Here is a 22,232-nt window from a genome sequence, read left to right as displayed (position 1 = left end):
AAGATGGTTTATCAATTAACTATATTAACCTACACAAGCATGCATTCGTAAAAAAGTACATACATTTTTGTATATATTGTTACGTTCGATCTATTGTTCAATCTGAATGTGTTTTGCCGATCCTTTTCCCACGTGACTATTTTGATTGTCCACCTGACCACCTGTTCGCTGCTCTTAATATTGCGCCATGTCGTCTGTATGTATGTATGTTGAAGTTCTTTCGCACCGTACGTAGCCAACTGCGCTGATCGGAGGTGCGGGAGAAGTACAACAAACTAAACAAAAAAAGAAGTTCTAAAGAAATGCATTTTAATCCACATTTAAAAGTGCATAGCTCCGGTGGCTTTCTAATATCGAAGGGAAGAGCGTTCCAGACGGCCGCAGAAGTTTTTGTTTGATGGTTTTCCAAAGGTTTGCATATCTGTCAACCCATACAGTTTACCAGTATTTTTGTGCAGGGAAATTGAGTTTACAGGTCCATACGGGCAAAAAAAAAATGTTGTCCAGTTGTATGTGTTTCTCTTGTGATGGGACTTTGTAGGGTGGTGAACTTTGAGATTTATAAGGGCATGGAGTGACCAATAAGGTCTGAATTGGTCTAATAAGCTAGGCACTGATTAGGGGTTTGCAGGTATGGGTTTGATAGTGTGTGTGTGCCCATGTAATGGGGCTCGCCATGTTACAATGCCGTAAATATTGTCATCACGATGAGTTTTCAATCTAGATTTAAAAGTGCAAAGCTCCAGTGGCGTCCTAATATCGGAAGTTTGAGCGTTCCAGACGGCCGCAGAAGTCTTTGTTCGATGGTTAGCCAGAGGTTCGATGGTTAGCGTGTGTGCGCCCGTGTAACGGGGCTCGCCATCTTACAATGCTGCGGATATTGACGTCACTGTTGACCGTGCGCCACGGATGGATGCAGAACCTGTACAAGGAGGCGTGGGATCAGGTGAAGGCCTCCAGCTACAGCATCCCCAGCGACTCGTGGGCCTTCGTCAGTGCCAAGGACCAGAAGGAGCACAGTGACGTGAGTGGAGCTGCCACTGCCGAGTGAGATGGACACGGCGCATCACCTGACAAGAGGCCAGCGCCCTTGCCAGCGCAGTACCGGCTTCACCGTTTTGCTTCAGTGTCAGAGCTGATTTTGTGTATAATGTAGAGTAGTGTATAGTGGTGGAGTGCCTCCATAGAGTCCAATGTGTTCGCTTACCGACCATTCCCCTGTTAACGACGGGCTGTTGTATCTACAGTGAATATGAATTAATGCATTGATTACCCATTTTTTGTTTAATATGATGTGTTGATAATGATGTTTGTATCTTTTATATATTAACATCCGTTGTTTAAATATAGTCATTAAGAGGAGTTCTACTGTAACTGAAAGTGGAGCATTTCTCACCCTGGGTTTTGTCGAGCTGCACAAGCAGCGTCACCCTGTGCACCTTCAAGCTAAGCGCAGCCGCCAGGCTCAAGTCCCGCGCGTGCGTAAACCCCTCGCCCACTCGTGCCTCTCTGCAGCGCAAGTATCGGGAGGAGTACGAACGGATGAAGGCCCGCTACTGCCTGCCGCGCTCTCTACAGGAGGACCCCAAGGCTATGCAAGCCCTCAAGGCCTACCAGATCCGCAGCAACGTACGCAAGCATTTTCACCATTTCACTCGCCCGCGTGTTGACCATCAAAACATTTTGCAACGCTGGGCCAACGTTGGCGTGGGTGTTGGAACCGTTGGGCCAGCGTTAGCCCAACGTTGGACTAACATTGACCAACGTTGAGCCAACGTTAGTCCAATGTTGGCCCAACGTTGGACTAACATTAGCGTGATGTTGGAACCGTTAGACCAACTTCGGCCCAACGTTGGCCAAGCGTTTCCACGTTTAACGGGTATCGGCCACACCAGGACCTGTCAGTTTATTTTGAAAGGTCAAACATACAGAAGAGCTTGATTTCAATGTCCAAATAAACACGCGTACACGTAGAGGTGCTGTGTAACCAAAATTAGTTTTACGGTTACCTTGACACAGAAACATACAAACGCAGGGTAAGTATTTAAATTACACAACCAGAGCAATGGGAGTGTTTACAAAATCAGTCGTATGCAACAGAATGCTTCGTTACCTTTAACTGTAATGACAGATGGTATCAGAGATACAGTTTAATCATTAAAGTAGATATTTTAAAAATATATTTTATGTACACGTTATCGTACACCTTGCCTGTAACATGGAACCTCCCGTCGTGGCACGTGGTAGCAGATACGCAATTTATATGTCGCAGTATTCGTGATATTTTTGTGCCGGCATAAAATGTTAACCTGCCCCCCATGGTGGCAGAGAGAGCTATTGAAGGTATCCTGCCCATCCGAGAATTGGACATTACGAACAAGCGTGGCTTCTACAGCCAATGGACGTTAATCTATTAAGGCTATACGGGAGTGGGGATGTTTTGTCTTTGTTGGCGGGCAGATCCTTTACAGAGACACGTATGAGAAGAACAAGGCGCGCGTGCACATCACGCCTGACATGTTCGAGATGGTGGGCGCCAAGGCCACACAGCGCATGGTCAGCGGCATGGACTACCGCACGTACCTCCACCACTGGGTGTGCAAGCCAGACCTGGCAGTCTTCAGCCACGCCCGTAAGGTCAACGAGCAGCTGAGCGACGTAAGTTTCTGCGTGTTTTTTAGCACACACGTGCGTGCACACATGCATGGCGTCCATTTGCCTTTTTTTTATGCCCTGTTGAAGAGGGAGGGAGCGTATGCGTGAATTTGTGCATAACTTTAGTTTAGAATCGTACGTATGTATACATGTTGCACTTCTTTCGCACTGTGCGTAGCCAACCATGCCAATCGAAGGTGCGGTGGAAGGACAACAAACTAATCACAAAAAAATCTATCAAAAAAAATAGTTTTCAATCTCGATTTAAAAGTGTATAGCTCCCAGTGACTTCCTTATATCAGAAAGAAGAGAGTTCCAGATGGCCGCAGAAGCGCATGTGAACGCGCGAGATGTAGTGACCATCTTTCTTTAATGGCTAACTAAAAATCGCTGTGAGGATAACCAGAGTTTGCTTGACGGTCTATGCTCCTTGATGAGATCAGCAAGGTAAAGAATTGTGGTTAAAACTTAATTTTTACAGATCCGAGAAGCATCCTTTTTTTTACCTGGTGATGCACAACTCTGGTGGCAATTTGTACCTACCAGGTGTGAGCCTCCTCTAGGTTGACTCAGTCGAAAATAGTGGCGTAAGGTCCACATTATCCCTGGATAGCCAAAGAAAATCTAACCCAGAGCTCGCCGTACCACTCCTGTCATGTATTGTCAGTGACCCTAGTCTGTTAACCCACAATATATGTTGGACTTCTTTCACACCGCACGTAGCCAACTGTGTTAATAATGCCTATTTCCTCTTGTCGGTGAGCTTGCACAAGTCCAATCCACGTGGCCTCAAGAGTGAACCCACCTCGCCTCGCGTAGATAGCGTGTTGACATCGCTGCCGTGAAGTGGCAAATTGCAGCTGTTGTTCGAGGCATTGTTCACGTATAGGTGTGTTAAGGTGGTAAAAATGTGTAATAGATAGATGTATAAATGTGCATAAGCTGGATGTCCACAAGCAAATTATGCCTAAAAACAAATGAATTTATTCTACCTTCATTGAAACTAATGTATCCGGTGGTCAGTGGTGACTGTACGTTAGGAATAACTAACAGCAACATCGCCCCGGTACGGGCAGAGTGATGCCCACTTGCGTGGCCTGTGCCTTGTCACCTTGTACCGCACAGGGACAACTGTTTTCAGCGGGTCCCCTATGCTAAAAAAAAGGAAAAAACTATAGCTGAGCATTGGAATGTTTTGAATGAGATGTGTTGTAAGGGGCCTTGTGATGCTGCGGCATTTAAGTGCCGAACAAATGGAAATCCTTACTTTGCTAACCGTTCACGTGACATTCTATTTTCAGGTGTATTACAAAGACGACCTCAGCTGGATCAGGGGGGTCGGTGTGGCATTGTGGGACACACCAGAGATCAAACTCGCCAAGGAATCCTACAACAACCGCAGCGATGTAAGGTCCACCTCTAGAAACATGGTCACGTAAACACATTCATCACTTTTTTTATATTATTTATTTTAAAGAATTTGTGAGAAACTGGTGAATGCCTACTCATACGAAAATGTGTTAGCTCGTATGAGATTGGTTTAAAAAATAAAGTTTGGTTCATCATTTCTGGCACCATTGTGACTAATGTAACATACTTAATTTCAGATACATCAATCTGCACCTTTGAAGCTAATGTAAAGGGAAATTACTTTCAAACTTCAACAGACGTAGACTATTAATAGCTATTGCTAACATGGCGGTATTCTGTGAATATGGCTATGTGATATGAGTTGATCAGATGTATCATTTTCAAAATATTTAGAATAAACATTGGTCCTCTAAGAGTGCTTACGGTGTAACATGTGTTCTTAGGTTGCTCTGACGCCACTGTCTACAATCAACTGCGCGCATATTTTAAGGGTTTACGTTCTTGGAAACAGTGACATTCAATACTTAAGCCCTACCTAAATAATGGGATTAGATACACGGCAACCAAAAATAGACAACATCACAATGGAAATGTCGAACCGTACGAAATGCCAAAATAAAACTAAATACTAAATAATTGAAAGAAAATCTAAAAACCCGTTACAAAAAACATTCCAAGACAATAAATAGTCATGTAAATACTGAATAGATACTGTACTTATGAAAGGCCAAAACTAACCCCCGCAGCTTAATTGGTATAGAGAGAGGTTGCCTGCGATAGGTCGAAACTGCGAGCGATAGACCCAAGATATATAAGGGTCTCCTGTGACGTTGGGACGGTGCTCAGGATGGAGGAGGAGAGATTTTACTGAGACAGACATTTTTGAGTGACGCCCAGAGGTCAACGGGGCTGACCTGCAGCCAGACGGCGGTGGTATGACTGAAACAGCAGGACGTGTAGCAGCTTTCAGCACCTTGCAGAATCGAGCAGAAGAAATAAGTGACGACAACATTGCGGTGTCATCAATGGCGGTGGTTGCGATGACCCTTTTGAAATTGACGTTTGTTTTGTTCTCCATCCTTTCACCCCCTTTGTGCCTGGTGCCACAGAACCAATACAAGGCTAAGGCGTGGGAGACGATGTCTAATTACACGCAGGTGGATGATGCTCCTGAAATCAAGCAGGCAATTATCAACGCCAAGCAGCTGAGTGACGTGAGTAGACATATGCAGACTCCTTGGCACTCAGCTTTGATTCCCCCCCCCCCCGACATCCCATTATAGGCACCCCAGATGTGTATTCCAAATGCTTTAATTAATATTTAATTCGCTCTTGACACATTATTTATATGATAGATTCTTCCCTTGTTTCTGAGTGGGTCGTTTTAATGCTACTTTGCAAGATGTTTGTATGTATGTTGAACTTCTTTCGCACCATATGTAGCCAACCGTGCTAATCAGCGTTGCGGGGGAAGGACAACAAACTAAACACAAAAAGCAGTTTTAAAGTACTGAGTTTTCAATCTAGATTTAAAAGTGCATAGCTCCCAGCGGCTTCCTAATATCGGAAGGAAGAGCGTTCCAGACGGCCGCAGAAGCGCATCCGAAAGCGCGCGATGCGGTGACCCTTTTTGTTCGATGGCCAGCCAAAAGCCACAGCTAAGCTAAACGCCAAGATTAGATTGTATGTCCTACATCCCTTTTGCCAGTACTCACGTTGCTTGTCCATTGCATCATGGCCAGCAGGCACGTGCGGAAGACCTTGCCTGCATTTTAACATTATTTTCTCATCTCCCTCGAATCCCTGCAGCTGAACTATCGCCACAGCTACGTGAACCACATCCGGGGCCACGTCACGTCGGTCAAGAACACGGTGGAGTTGGACCGTGCGCGCAACGCAGCCCTCATACAGAACGAGGTGAGGCCCTACACCGCCTGTCGTTTGGAGCGGCACGGACTAGTGCTGCTCGGCAGGAGGCAGCGCCACCGTTAGCTGCTCTTAGCCAGGCTACGCCGCACGCGGCCTCTCGAGCAGCACCGTGGCTGGCGGCAGTGAGGGTTGGTGGATCGCACAAATTCGTTAAAAACTTTCTGGCAGTTTAGCTGGAGGATTAATTTACGGCTGTATCCCATTTGACCAGCGAATAAGAGTTATCCCCTTTCGCGCATCTGGTTTTTCTCCGGGTACTTTGGTTTCTTCTCACGTATGTATGTTGAACTTCTTTCGCACCGTACGTAGCGAACCGCGCTAATCGTTGCGGGGGAAGAACAACACACTAAACACACTCATTCATGCAGTTGGCCAAACATCCCAATATAGTACCACAGAGCTTGGATTATTGTTAACACCGGATGTGACTGAATTCCCTCTAGTGTGTGGTTTCCATGCCACTGAATTATTCTCTCTCTCTCAGAGAGTGAACGTAAACTGAGTGCGTTACAAACTGTCAACTATTATTACTCTTCTACTAATAGGCCAGGTTTCGATAGCGCACACACCTGTAATGCATTACCTTGGAGGCAGGAGTGGGTGCATCATGTCGACTTTTGAACCCCACCAACCCGTTGGGCGGTGAGGTGGCCAACGAGATCGCAGAACATCCGAATGGTTTAGCATACCCATCTGTGCAGTAATTTCAGTTGTATACCCTCACTTGCAAGGGGAGGTTTTCTCCCGGGTACTCCAGATTCCGTTCCATGTGCAAAACATTATTTCAAAATAAGTAATGCCAAACTTCCCAATGTTGGGCCTTCCTGACGAGGAGTCCTGGCACACAGTGAGGAGGCGTTCCTTCTGTTGTCTATATTTCTTCCTCGGCACCTTACTCATAACGCAGTCGAAGGTGATTGCACTCGCGATGGTTTAGTAATAGTAAATAATAAATTAAACAACTTCGCGAGCGGCAAACAAACACAGCCTTTTAGCAACAACAACAACCGTATCTCAACTGCCCCCCCCTCCACCCCTTATGTTAATGTCACGCGCAAGTTTTCTACACGAGATAAATATAATACATTTATATTATTGTTATTGTTGTCCTTACTGTGCTCTAACCGCCGCGTGCCGTGTGCCCCAGTTTCTGTATCGGAACGCCAGTCGCAAGGCCCTGCCCTCTGGCTACAAAATCCCCGTGGACATGCCTCTCTACGTGCAAGCCAAGAAGGCCGGCAACATCCTCAGCGATGTGAGGGCCACAGCCTCTCAACTACCTCAGTACACAGCAGCAACAACAACAACAAGCACACTTTCAACAACAACTACCGCAGCACACACACAACACCTTCAACAATAACCACCACAATACACACACACCTTGAACAACAACGACCACAATACACACACAACACCTTCAACAACAATAACCGCAATACACACACACACAACACTGTCAACAACCATCGCAATACACACAACGACCGCAGCACACACACACACAATAACAACTACCGTAACACACACATACAACAACACACACAATACCTTTAATAACAATTACCGCAGCACACACACACTTACAGGAGCTTCTCGCACTGCACATCTTTGCAATGTCATCGTCTCTCTCATTCGCAAAGCTCTCATAGCCTCACTCAATTCAAGGAGTGCATTTTTCTCTTATCTACGACACCTTCAATCTTGTGCTGTTTCTTGCTGGCCGCTGGGCGTGTTGGGGCGTTTTGGACCTGTTCTCAGCAAGCACAGATTAAAGCATCAGCAATTGCTCCTGCAGCTGCACACATAGCAAAAGAATCAGCTGCAGCGGCCATGTCTGTAAAATGTATAAATGGACAATGACCACAAAAGTTATCGACCATCGCAACATGCGGTGCTGTTCATAAAACAAACGCAACGAAAGCAAATGATCAGATCTGTAAATTAGGAGAAAGAGCCACCATAACAGGAGTAGTGTGAATGTGGCCACTCCACGTGTATGGTACCCAGATGCAGCAGTGAGCATCGTTGACGATACTGTGCTGATGAGCCACATAAAAGACGAAGCCGGTAAACAGTTGTCTATCTCTGTATCGCTGTCGCCTGTGAGTCGGTCACATTATTTTTATGGTGACCAAAGACAAGACGACCACAATGCATTTCTTCAGGAAATGCTGATGGTTTTTTGCCTAATGCACCATAAGCCTGGGCGCTGTTTACACGTGTCTGCGTGTTGTTTCAACCTTCACGGCAATGTACTTGCAAAAAACAAACACAGCAGCGATAACTATACTCTTTCAGCAGAAACCACAGCACCGCTGGCCTTAATAACACCACCACTTACAACAAGTGTACCAGATATAACCAATTTCACAACAGCCACAGTTTTATTTACTGAAAATTTGAACAAAAACGGATGCATCTCTGTACAACAGCGTTAACCTCGCCAAAAGTACCACCAATCCACAATGAGAGCAAAAGCTCTAGCGTCAAAACGCCATCGCGGTCGCGTTACCAAGTGAAAATCCCGTGGGGTTCCTCCGTTACTCACCGCAGCTCCCATGTACCCACAGCTCAAGTACAAGGAGACCTACGAGAAAAACAAGGCCAAGATGTATCACCTCATCCCTGACGCGTGGTTCTTCCGCAGCGTGCAGAGGGCTGAGAATGTGCAGAATGAGGTATCGCCAAAACCCTGGCCGACTCGGGCCCCACAAACACTCCTCTCTACGCTTGCCTTTGGGATGCTCACACGCGGGATGTTGTTTGCGAAAGAATGACAGAGCCCCGTAGCTGGACGTCTTGGCGCCCTGGGGAAGGGTGCATGTGCCAGCACTGAAATATTTGAGCCATTGGTTCCTCGCCCCTCTGAGCCGTTCTCTCTCTTCGAGAGCGAGTGATAACTGTGTGTTCCAATTTGAAATTATGAATTGTAATATTAATCCATGAATCGATGCGTCAATACCATATTTTCTCGCATATAACCCGCGGGGTATACCACTTTTTACAAACAAACAAAGACCCTGCGGGGTATATGGAGGTGCGGGCTACCCCAAAAATATTTTTCACGTGTGCCATGTCATAACTCGTTTAATTTTTTCACGGTAGGACTATCCACTATGTAACACTTACCTTTGACTAAAGCACTGCTGAATAAACCACTCACACTAAAATTCCACGTGTTATCACGTTTTAAATTATTAGAATTTTTGTACAATGAAACGACAAGTTTGAAGTTGGTGCACTTTGTTTACCGTAATACTTTCAGTGGCTGTAGGGGGGTGCGAAAGTTTCAGCTGAAGCTATGGATTGCATAATGGGAAGGGCCTTAACAAGCGTCTACCAGACGCGGAATCATAATTGCTGAGTCCCTTAGGCCGCTGCCATTGGCTGAGCACTATACAGTCGCGACCATGAGCTTTGTTTCAAACTTCCAATGGCCTTGTTGCCAGGAGGCAATGGCGTTACCGTAGTGCCGCTATTGTCTGAGCAGTGCGCAATCTACCAGTGCTAAAACTGTACAGGGGTAACTACCGGTCCAGTAGCTGTAATATGATGAGGTCGAATGCTGATAAGCCTAACAGTACGCTTACTTACGGTACTTATCTACAGTTATGTGTTACTTATTTATTGGATATTTACTTTTGTTACTAATTTACTGTTTTAAGTTCACTCGTTTCCGGTTAGTTTGTTTTCTTTGTGCACGTTATGATTTTAATGTTAACAATTGATAGTGGAATGTATTACAAATGTTAATTTTGTATTAATATGATGGAATTAAGCTGCGGTAACAACGTTAAAGATATGAATTCATGCGGGGTATATGACGATGCGGACTATCTGAAATTTGTTTCACACAAAACGCTATTTTTGCGGGGTATATGCGGGAAAATACGGTACACCTCCAGTGTCTGTGGTTGTTTTATTAAAAGCGCAGCTGTTGCTGCCGTGCATCTTTTAACAGCGAGCTCGATGAACACATTGATATTTTTTTTGCTCGGTGTGTAATCCCGTTTGGTGTGATATTGATTAATGCGGTGTATCTCTCCAGCGCTTGTACCGTGAGGTTTACCACAAGAACAAAGACAAGATCCATCCATCGGCCATTACCCCTGAGCTGCGTCAAGTGAAGATCACTCAGCACGCCGTCAGTGATGTGAGTACCTTGGAGAGAGTGCCGTGCAGTCCCAGTACCACAACGCTATGTGGGGCCTCGCTTTCATACCTAACCGACATAACTTTGCCACCTCCGTCTGGGTCTGACCCAGACAGTCCGGGGATTGGCATTTGTCTTTGGGTGGCAGCAAGAATTGATTTGTACCAAGATCTAGTGGAATTGTGTTGACCTTTATCGAAGGATACTGCACAGTTTTGACAATTGACCTCGCACTGACTGAGAAATATGTCTGGGTTTGGTATACACTACACCAACAGGTTCAGTCGAGTTAACTTTAGTTTAGTTAGGGGTCTGGGTCGAACCCACGACCTCTTCTATACCAATTTAGCTTAGTTTATTTTGAAGTACCCTTTGAGCTAAGAAGCTTCATCAATAAAAAACACACCGTTTCTGTGCCAGACATAACACATTAGAGAAAAATAAATGAATAATAAAAAAGGTAAGAAATCACATCATTTAAAATATTAAATGTATCTTTTAAAAGTTTTAGCCAATTAAGGAATCCAAAAAGTGCAAGATTTTGCGTAAAAAGTACCAGTGGTAAAACACACTCAATTTTAATCCCCAATAAACATTTTAAAAAGTATAAATGCGCCATCAATCAACAACAACATTTCACCGAGCAAAACGCAGCATCGTTAAAAAAAAGAGTTGTGCAGACAAGGCACAAGAAGACCAAAGAGGTCACTTACAAGCAGACTATGTCCACACATCGTCTCTTTATTTATACAGGGTGCTTAAAAAAATGTTAACACTTCAGAGAATTTGCAACAATACCACAAAAAATGTGCCTCCGAACCCTGGAGACCAACTGGAGAAGATCCAGGCACGCGTTGACAATGATGGCGAACAAGTGGAGACTCTTTGACTTTTTGAAGCTATTAACATACATTTGTTATCATGTTACAGTGCATTATCCGTTCTTTTATCCATTAAAAACGATAGTCCCATAGAAGTGTCAACAGTGGCAGCTCGGCAGGATCTCACTGTCAAGGAGTGATTTAAAGTGACTGAGTGACCGTAGTGAATGTAGACCAGGCGAGGTAGTTAACATCTTGGCACCCCTGATCAGGACTGCACTGTCTTTACAAAAAGCTGTGAAGTATTGTTGAATGTGAAATTAGTTCTAAGCTATTTAAGATTTGCATGAGAGAAAATTCTAAATAAATGCCATATATTCGTCCACATATCATTTTTGCTGAGATATAGGTTTCAACAATTCTATCAATGTATTGTTTTATTTGAATTCAGTTGTTGATAAGTGTGTGTGTGTCCATGCATATAACTCATTACTGAAGCTTGTTTATGTGATAAAAAATAAATTGGTATGTGCAGATTTTTTTGCACAAACCATTTGGTTTGTAAGCAAGTGCGCGTGCATGCGCGTGTCGGGTAATGTGGGGAGCGGTCGTGTAGTGATTAGCACGCTGTGCTACAAACCCAGTGACCTGTATTGGACTCCTGCTCACGGCCGCCAATGCCAGTGACAATTATCTGAACCGGTCCTGGGTTCCCCTCAGGTGACTCAGCCTCAATTGAATAAGTGGTGTGATGTGTAAACATCGCCACTGGGGAGACAAATGCGGCCGGGCGTGGTGCTGACCACCCACCCCTTCGTGTGCCGTATTGGCCTTCATAGGTGCTACTCGCAAACAGCATTTGCCCCATAATAAAGGTTTTTGGGTTAGATCGCGTAAATATAAATGTGTCGTTAACACGTCACCACCCAATTAGTAAGGTTTGTCACATTAACAAAACATGTGAATTGATGTGTTGGAGAATAAACCCACAACATTTACAATTTGAGTACGACTTTTGCCCCAACAGTCTGTTAAGGCTATTGGGGTGGATCTTTTGCTTTTTGTGTCAGCTTGCAGTGTCTATGATGGTTAGCGCACCGTGCTATGATCCTTGCGTCTGCCGGCTTTCCTCTCCTGACCCCATGACCCCACCAGCTGGCGTACAAGGCAGATTATGAGCGTCTGAAGGGACACTACATCACCTTGCCGTTCTCGCCTGAGCTGCTGCACCACCGCCACGTGGGCAACATCACGAGCGATGTAAGTGAATGCAACCCAGCGCACGGCGTCACCACCACCTCCGCCACCACCACCACCACCACCGCCACCACCACCGCCACCACCGCCGCCACCATCGCCACCACCACCACCGCCGCCATCATCACCACCACTCCCACCACCGCCACCACCACCACCACCGCCGCCATCATCACCACCTCTCCCACCACCACCGCCACCACCTCGTGCTGTCTGTCAGCTGATCCCCAACAATGCCCCATAAGCTATCTTCACCAAATAGTGTTCTGGAAGCCAATTGAGTTTTAAGACATATTTTGCACAGGTAACGCTGCTTTAGTAATTTTAACTAAATGTCATGTATTTTATAAATATAATGTTGGGCATTCATGTAAATTTGATCTTATCTGAAGTGCTCTGAAGATGCTTTTATTGATCTGGAGTGTGCTATATAATGGTCGATTTATTAACATACCAAACCATACACTGTACAGTATATTTTTTATATTTATTTTTATCCGAAAATTGATATGACCTGGCATTGCGTTATACACGTGCACGATTCATCATAATGAATGGCATACATCATTATTCTTCTCCTCCACTTCATTTGATCTCACAATACATTCATTACACATGCCTGGCTAAAATGTCGCTTAAACTATGATATAAAAAAAAGTGATTGGATTGTGCAACAATTTTTTAAATGTTATTTTGCATTAGTTGAGACCTTAATTACATGCACTGTTTTTGTAACAAACAAATCCGGCACATTGATTTGTTTAGATATTCAATTCATCATCGAATAACGTGAATTATCAGTTTAACACGTGAATTATGCATGTGGAGTCACGTTGCTCCGTGCGCGTGTGTGTCTTTGCTTTTTGGGCTTTCCGCCGCATTACAGCGAATGGGAATAACTTTGGACACTTCGTTCTCTTTACCTTTCCTTCAGATTCAATACAAGGAGGACATGCAGTGGCTCAAGGGAATTAGCTGCCTGTTGCATGACACTCCTAATATGCGACATGCCAAGAAGATTGTTGCGGACAATGTAAGTCACTCCCAGTAGACATGCTCTCCTTAACCTACTGGATAAAAACATATATATCACATTTCATTGTTAAAATGACAATATGTTAGCATACGTGAATGAATGAATTGAGGGAGTGAGTCGGCAGTTTTAACCGTTGTTTAATCACGCGCAAAGTGGCAGAGTTTAGCTCAGGACAACATTGAAGGCAGTGACCAAAGTAAAAAAATGTTAAATAAAAAATAATTTTAACTGCAATGTTATTTAAAAAGTTACTTTGTAACTTCAATAGTCAAGGTGCTCTCAGTATTTTAATGCACTTTGTGAGACTCTAAAAACCATTGTTGTGCCTGGGCCAATGACAGAAAGTTCACATTTCAAAAAGAGAACACTAGTCTGCCAATAAAGAATAAATGTTCACCTGTATCTAGACTAATGTAGCTTCCTAGGTCGTAATTATTTATTTGACACATAATATAAAAAATGGGCTCATTTAATTGAGCAAGGTGGTCTGCCAATTTGAACTATCATGGCCAAACATAATTGACTGCTTATATGAATTTTTTTTTTTTGAATTTATGTTAATACTCACAACTGCACTGAGTTGAAGCAAGCCAGCAGTTCAGATTGTCTTCAGTATCCCATCTTCTCAGGGAAGAGCTTCAGAAGACGACACCACAGAAGTACTTTTGAAGCCATTCCAAAAGGGGCCCATCTTAGCCAGTGCTAGAGGATGCACAATAGAGCTGCATGGAGAGTAGTTCTCAGTTTACCTCACATGTAATATATTGCTACATGTTAGCTGTCCCATGTGGGCTTAGGCCAAATGGATTTGACATCGGTGTCCAGTTTGAGACCATCAACTTACTACGCTTGTGAATCCTAGCTTTATGCCAGGCTGTACTTGAATTCAAACCAGGCATCTCAGCGATACGCGTTAGCAGTGCTGCACAAGCTGCACAAGCACAATGAATGAAAACTCAACGTGTCCGTCAATTACAGTGCCCTAAAGAGGAACATTCATAATAAAGGTGATGTGTTGAGCAGTGCCCATTCTTCTGCTTTCCGAGTGTTTTGCTCAGTCACACCAGGAGTTGGCACTGGCTCAGATTGATGGAGGCTTTAGCCCCATAACACTCCTGGCCACCACTTGCATTGGTTGTGTTCACTGATACCTTGTGTGCCTGTATATTTGCCGTTTGTATGTTCTCCCTATGGTCGTGTGGACTTTTCTCCAGGTCCTCCGGTCTTCCCCTCCACATTTAGAATCAACACACGTTTAGAGTATTTGGCTGCTATAAATGTCCACGCGACAAGCCACTTCCTTGAGCTATCATTTGTGGCCAGGTTGCTTATGAAAAAGAGCAATATAGCTCAGTTGACATTACCTGGTAAAATAAAAAAGAATAGTTCATAGTTGAATAGCCATGAAACAACTGGCTCTTCCATAAAATGTGTAATTTTAAAGTCGGCAGGTACAACGGTGTACAGTGTGCCATCATGCTTTTTCCAATCTTAAAGATTATTCATTTGTCAGATTTCTTGTGGAAAAAAAAGCACCAAATGTCTTCACTGCTCATTACTGGGCAAATCAACAACGTGATTTGTTTTTGCAATGGGGTTCATACATACTTCATGTTGAGCGGTGCTGGGTGTAAATCACTGAATTCCCATTTTAGTTTGCTGCCATACCAAATACCGTGTGTATTGCAATGTGCATTGCCCTGAGCACCATTACACCAAGTGACCCGACCTCTTCACGCCCATCCACATTGTCCCGTTCACAGTCCAACTATGGGCTGGCGGCAAAGAAAGCTCAGGAGAAGTACTCCGTGGTCCTGGATACCCCGGTGTACGTGCGAATCGTCGAGCTCAAGGATCACCTGAGCGAGGTGAGTGCTACAGTACTCTTGATGACTTCTCATCGGTGCCCGTGTTTTATAATTGTAAACTAGCCTCGGACGAAGTTGGTGGTGGTAGGACTTCTATATTAAAATCATCGACACAGCACGTACACATAGGGAGCTGTATTCAAAAGGCGCCCATGGAGTTGCCCCTACGCGCCCCATTTATCCTATCTCCAGACCTTCTCGAATGGTCTCGGCCAACTCCCTTCACTCAACGAATCCCACGTCTATCCTCTCAATCGGTCTCTATGTACGTACTGTAAGCTGAACTTCTTTCGCACCGTACGTAGCCAACCACGCTAATCGTAGGTATGGTGGAAGAACAACAAACGAAACAGAAAAAGCAGTTCTAACCGACCCTCAACTCAATGAGCATTTCTAAATCCCCTTGTTTTATTGCATCAAACTCACCGTCATTCCAAAAGGGGCCCGCATTCAAATGTTAAGTCGTTGAACTTGCCGAGACCTGCGGCGTTATGCGGTTTAACAATACGATATGCCTTTCATCAGCCCTAACATATGTAAAATAATAATGATGTGCAGCCCGATGTGAATTCACTGCTGGATTTAGGCCTCCCCACACCATATCTGTTTTGGGACTTGTTTGACCACATTTCATCTCACTGGCCAATACGGGTTGGCGAAGGAGGAGCCCAAGACGGGTTCAGATATCAACGCACCACTGATGTTCGCCGTGGCGTGGAATCACACTGAGGTTTCCAGGTTCAGAGCGCACATAGTATTTTATTGTAATCGTGCATTTTTGTGTTTTGTTTTCTAAATTATAATTAACATTGTTCTACAAGAACCTTTGCAATATTTAGCCGTAGTCACTGGTTGGGAGACTCGAGAATACATTCAGACAAAAATATTTAAATTTACAATACCTTATAATAGAAAACTATAATAAGTAATATTCGTTCGTTCGTTTCTCAGTCCGCTTGTCCTGATTAGGGTCCCGGCGGCAGCATGTTGAGTAGAGCGGTCCAGACCTCCCTTTCCCTGGCGTCAGATTCTAGCTCTTCTTGGGGAATTTCCAGGCATTCCCAGGCCAGCTGAGCAACATTGTCCAGCCAGTACAAAAACAAATACCAGCACACAATTACCAGCACAGCTTACACTGCAAGCAAAATTTTGTGGGAATCAACTAAAAACGAGCATTGCTCAATGAATCCCCAGTCCTTAGTGTAGCCACATTGTGGCAACGAGCCCTTGGCTTTCCTACCATGAGCATTAGTCAAACATTGTTTGGAGATTGTGGAGATGTTTTTTGTCTGTGGGAGAATGTCTCTGCACCCTCTGACTTTGACATTCCTCCGCCTCAAAGACACTGGTGATGGAACCATCAATCGCATCAGAACATAAACAGACCGATGCACACATCTTATTCATGAGTGGAAAATTAAAAACAAGCACCAGTCATGCGACTGTAGCCATGCAACCGAAACTGGACCATATTGTAAACCACTGTAGTCTGAAACTCCTTCATTGGAAGAGGAATAACAAAACTACACAAACTCTTTTCCGAAGCCCTCTCGTCATAGGTAGCAGACCTCGACATTACCACAGATCCTGAATATATTGCCACACACAAGAATATAATAGTGAGATAGCACGTACAGTTACTTTGGAATGAGGTTAATTTATTTATTTCAATTCAAAAATATTTTTTTATTTTGTGGATGTTTCTCAGGGGACATGTATGCGTTTTAGTTTGTTGTCCTTCCCCCGCACTTCCAATTAGCATGGTTGGCTACGTATGGTGCGAAAGAAGGTCAACGTCCATATATTAAAGGCACAGCATTGTAACCCCCTCACGTAAAACTGCTGCCTGCCACATGGTGGTACACCACCTCTGTCCTCTCTCAATACTCGTTACTCTGACCACCGTTGTTTGCAGTTACACCTGGCTCCGAGCGTATAGCAAATTCTCCCTTCACATTGCCACTAAAGAAAAGAAAACCTTCTTGCGTTAGAAGGTCTCTGGCTCCATGAACCTCTCTAAGTCTCTTGTTTTTTTCTGCTCCATCGGCAATAGTTTCCTGCCGCACCACCATCTACAGGTCAATCATAGCCTCGTTTTTTACATATGACACGCACAAATAAAATAATCTAAAATATGACGCGCACTTCGTCGACGACTGCTTCATATTGCTGAAACGATTACACAGATGAATTTATTATATAAAAAAACGTAATTACTTTGTTGTATTCTATAATAGATTTATTGTCAGCCATTTTTAATGGCGGGCTCCAAGCAACCGCCCTGTTCTCAGCACCGCCTCGGTGTATCTGAATGTGTGGGTAATGTGGCTTGTTTTGTGGCTGTAACAACTGCAGGTGGCTTATCGCGCAATCGGGAATGAGGTGAAGACCAAGTTCACACCCGTGGTGGACACCCCAGCACACATGCTGGCCAAGAACTCGCAGGAAATGCAGAGCCAGGTAAGGATAGATGAGTGCACATGTGTCCAATGGTTTGAGTCCAGGTTACATTTTATTTTGTTTAACCGAGTGAGGCCTCGAGATCAGGATGAGTGTCGTGCGCGAGAGTGTGATCTGGTTCACCAAAATGACAAAAGCTAAATAAAACAAACACAAGGTATGGCAATGAAGTAAAGGAAATGGCACGTGAATGGTATCAAATGGTATTTCAGGAATGTTTGTTTCGTGTTTTTTTGTTGCATGAAACAACTTGAGTTGATCCCCCATAGCTTTTGTTGATGGCGATGACAAAGCAAGGGACAGTAGTATTTGCTTGAGTTGATTTATGCAACTGACCATTGATATTTATAACTGTAAAAATTATGTGAAAGAGTTATAACTACAGGTAATGATAAATACAGTTGGTTGATTTATTATACTTAATAAATGATGTAATCTCGGCAACTCTAAATGCTCATTACAATTAGACATTTTAACCGGTTGCTTCTGCGACACTGATAATGCAACCTAAAGCGTAATTTACCTCCCACAGTGTTATCCTGATTGTGCTATCTGCGCCAAATGACGAAACCGAATTAATTTCGAACTCGCATAGAGCAGTGAATGACGTGTTCGAAAATATTCAGAAGAAGCAAATATCACAGAATTACTTCTGAGTTCCCTTCCAGTCATCCCATATACGCACACAGCGCCATCAATTCCCCAGCCGCCCTGCTAAACAGTAATGTCCTCCGAATGACAGCCAACCCGATATTTCATTCAACAATTTGCACCCGAATTCAGTAAAATTTACTGCAAAACCAAATGTGTAACGATGGCCCGACAAGTAGCACGTTCACTGCTTGTGGAAGAAGTTCACGGTTCAAATTCAGTGGCCACCTTGATTATATTATTACTGCAAGTGTATAATCCATAAACAAAAATATACGCGCTGTTCACTTCAGTGTGGACGTTCAAGATCCCGTGACGTCATTCGCAAGAGCAGTCTATTGTGTGCCGGCGTTATTGTCCATATTTTCCAAATCTGAAACATTGCCCACAAATTATTCATACATGGCAGACATTGCTCCGCCTAACTGCGAAACACTTCTGCAGGACCCTCCTGTAAAAGAGTCATGAAATTCGGTGAGGCTTTCCTGTGTAAACAAAACGTAACAATAGTCGTATATAATTTGAATCAATGTTGGTGACCAGGCTAAGACCAATGACTCCATATGCTTGGAATACCCGATTAAATAACTCGTGGCTACTACAAACGTTCGAACCCAGGATCTCTGCGACCACAGCTCAGCACTGTCCCGTGAGCCACCCTGCCGCCGCTCTAGAATGCGATACAGTCTGTTCTCCTGTAACGTGTGTTGTTTTCATGAAGCGAATTGGATATCGCGTGATGAATGTATTAGGGACGCATATTTTTTTATAACGCGGATGCGAATTGGATATAGCGCGATTGAGCAAACGGAACTAAGTCGCACAAGTAGGAATAAGCCGTTGTACGCCTGCCTCGCACAAGACATTGGGATGCTGCTGGATGCTTCTAGATGCTACCCACGCGCCTTGGCCTTTGTTCAGTCTGCGTACACATCTCACGTGTTATCGCGGACTGTGCTTTACCCTGTATGATTTGTCTCGCTTTGCAATAATTATTAAAGAACACGTAAAAATCAACAATGGTCTAACATATTGTCAGAAAAAAATGTCAGTCATGTTGGTGTTTTCTAAATCTCCTACCCTCCAACCCCTTAGTTCCCATTCAATCAATGGTGGTTATGATAACGCGATTTTTTCCACAACGCGGTGTTCTTCAGGAACACAACTACCGCGTTAAAAGGAGAACAGACTGCATAGGTATCCCCTTATACTGTGAAAAAACAAGTTAATGACATGCATAGAGGTCGCCATCTCCTGGTTTGCCAAGGTATCGCAGTACAGCAAGTTATTTAATTCCATGCTATTCCATCTGTAATCGGAGGCCCGAGCACATGAGGGTTTACTCAGCCGACTCAGACGTCCACCAACATGTATAAACACTCATTAATGGAGTTGGCCAAACACACAAATATAGGGCCACAGAGCTTTGGCAATTGTTGCCACCGGTTCCGGCTGCCTTCCCGCATGTCTGTGGTTTTACACGTCTCTGAATAATTATCTCTCTCTCTGTGAGAGTTAAATAAAACTATATCATCATTATTATTATTACGCCGCTTTATGCAATCCTGTCTACATCGTGTTGTACGCGTGCGATAACGGGGCGGATGTCATTCTTCGCGGCGGTGTTTGAGTGTGCTTTTTTGTACACTGCGGGACCTGTGTGAAGCGGGCTCTCTCTGTGTGTGTGTGTGGTGGTTTCCGTAGTACCTGTACAAGGAGACGGCCCACCGTGAGCTGCCCCACATCCACTCGGTGGTGGACACCCCGCTGCTGAAGCACGCCAAGAGCGTCAAGCACCTCAACAGCGACGTGAGGGCACCTTGCTTGCGCGCGCTCGTGTTACCCGTGTGCTGCTTACGTGTACGTGCGCAAACGCATGCACGCTTGGCTCCCATCGGAAGGGCAGAAGGGGGTCAGAAGCGTGGATGAAATAATGACTCATTAATAATTTTGCCATGGCCGTTGCTTGACACGTGCCATTAACACCCAGTCCACATGAAATGTTGGGCCAGACGTTCCAGCCGCATACCGATGTTGGCCCAACGTTGGTGTGGTTACGGGGCACGTGTTGATTAATTTAATTCATATCATTTTCATGGGGACGTATACAAACCCAAGAACGCATGCTACAGGAGTCATTAGTCAGCGAGCATGATCACCCTCTCTGTGGTTTTTTATCCGTTCGGCAAACTGAGCAAAACAGTTTGAAACCGTTTTTTTTATAGTATCAGATCCGTATTGCATTTGTAACGGCTCCGGAGCCACATGCTGCTCTTTAAGGACTGCTTCATGACTTTGTTCATATCTTGAAATGTTGTGGTTTTTTTCTTGTTATCTTTGTTTACGACCCCTGTTCTAGCGTATGGCAAGTATGTGTAAAGTATACGTCCAGATTTAAGTTTGTGAGACACGTGATGATGGCTTCTAGAGTGGTGCAACTAATGATTTCCAGTCCACCGGGCGTGGAGTGCAGTCGTTTGCGATGTGGTCCGTTGTTTCGTTCCGGTGGCCGCAGTCGCTGCACTTGAATACATTTCCTGCTTGTGGAAGAGGCGCTCGTAGTGACCGCTCATTGATCGGAAGCAGTTGATAATGGAGCCACCACAGTAATCTTGGCAGAGCAAAGCCATGCGGAGCAGTAGCAGGGCCCTCCATAAGTCTTTTGTTTGGATGCTTGGAAGCAGAACTCATTCAGTTGTCTCACATGGCGATCCCATATTGGTTTCTGGGATCTCAGACGAGTTCGTGGAGGGTCGAGCAACTGGTCTTGGTGACTCCGAATCAACTGCTCTAACCCAGCGGGTTCTCGGCGTGTGGTCCCCGGTACCACCTGTGTGGTCTGTGACAGGCTGTGATGCAAAGCAAATTTACCAGGACAATAATAACAACGTTTATACCTTTTGTTTCGGACATTAATTTATATTTAACTCATGATATTTCATTTTTAAATGAAGTTAAGTAAACTACCCTGATTAAACAACCCTAAGCCTAAGATTTAAATGGCTCCCCTAGAAAAAAAATTATAGCTGCGTTTAAGAAAATAAATTATGTTCCAGTGATATGAATCATTTCGTATGATTGGTATTCAGATAGAAAAGTGAATGCGTTTTGTCACCAGGGTTGAGGGGGCTGGGTGGTCCATGGAAATCGACTATGTGGTCTATAGGCCAAACAAGTTTGGGAAACACCATTCTAACCATAGCAACACCTCACACCTTACACAAATGTCAAGTGGTCTTATGCCCCATAATAGAGGTTTTTTTTAGTTATATCGCGTAAATATAAATGTGTCGTTCAACCCGCCACCACCTGACACAGCCAATTAGTAAGGTTTGTCATGTAAACAGAACATGCCAATTCGTTACTAATACAGCACACCCGTGTGTTGGAGAGCAAATCCACAAAATTTAAAATCTCATGCCGTTGCGTGTTATTTATCCCCCGTCCGGATGGATGCAGATTGTGTACCAGCACGAGTATAATCAAAACAAAGCCAAGTACACGCTCGTCCCAGACTCGCCCTTCCACAAGATCTCCAAGAAGGCCTACGAGAATGCGAGCGATGTACGTGCCACAAGCCTCATGCCGTTTCACTTCCGCAGGCACAACAAGAGATGACTGTTGCGACTCACCATGGATACTCAACAGATGATGATGATGAAAAATTTGAATATGTTTTACCATAGATATCAACAGATGATAACACTTTAAAATCTGTGGAAACTGGAGCACCATTATACATGTATATGACATATATATACCTCAGGAAATACTATGTTAGATTTAGCTGTTTCCCAATTTTTGTTACAATATTTTATATGTTGATCAATATTAGTCACACTAAATATTGCACATAACCTAATATGACCGGTCTCATGAACAAACATGATGTAAATATGTCATCGTGATTTTAATCACACGATGACACGATGGTAAAATGTGATTTTCTTGAACTGCAATATAAATATTTACGACATGGGGAATTGTCTTAACCACTGAAATAAAGTTTCTTATAAAGTGAACAGTGA

The 22,232-nt window shown here is 44.1% G+C and overlaps 1 protein-coding gene across 1 annotated transcript in view; it reads left to right on the top strand.

Moving 5' to 3' along the window:
• The window catches only part of NEB (nebulin), a 212,268-nt gene that overhangs the window by 117,806 nt on the left and 72,230 nt on the right, over positions 1-22,232 (top strand). The window contains exons 91-105 of the mRNA XM_078603725.1: positions 920-1,024; positions 1,516-1,629; positions 2,461-2,658; positions 3,957-4,061; positions 5,136-5,240; positions 5,836-5,943; positions 7,103-7,210; positions 8,529-8,636; positions 10,007-10,111; positions 12,088-12,192; positions 13,124-13,222; positions 14,989-15,093; positions 17,449-17,553; positions 19,909-20,013; positions 21,664-21,768. Of these exons, the coding sequence (XP_078459851.1) occupies positions 920-1,024; positions 1,516-1,629; positions 2,461-2,658; positions 3,957-4,061; positions 5,136-5,240; positions 5,836-5,943; positions 7,103-7,210; positions 8,529-8,636; positions 10,007-10,111; positions 12,088-12,192; positions 13,124-13,222; positions 14,989-15,093; positions 17,449-17,553; positions 19,909-20,013; positions 21,664-21,768 (1,680 nt within the window). The remainder of the gene's footprint in view (positions 1-919; positions 1,025-1,515; positions 1,630-2,460; positions 2,659-3,956; positions 4,062-5,135; positions 5,241-5,835; positions 5,944-7,102; positions 7,211-8,528; positions 8,637-10,006; positions 10,112-12,087; positions 12,193-13,123; positions 13,223-14,988; positions 15,094-17,448; positions 17,554-19,908; positions 20,014-21,663; positions 21,769-22,232) is intronic.

Source organism: Lampetra planeri, chromosome 21 (genome assembly GCF_965212315.1).
Source record: "Lampetra planeri chromosome 21, kcLamPlan1.2.h2, whole genome shotgun sequence".
Classification (NCBI taxonomy): domain Eukaryota; kingdom Metazoa; phylum Chordata; class Hyperoartia; order Petromyzontiformes; family Petromyzontidae; genus Lampetra; species Lampetra planeri.
The sequence above is the reverse complement of the archived record's forward strand: the minus strand, read 5'-3'. Positions and strand labels throughout refer to the sequence as shown.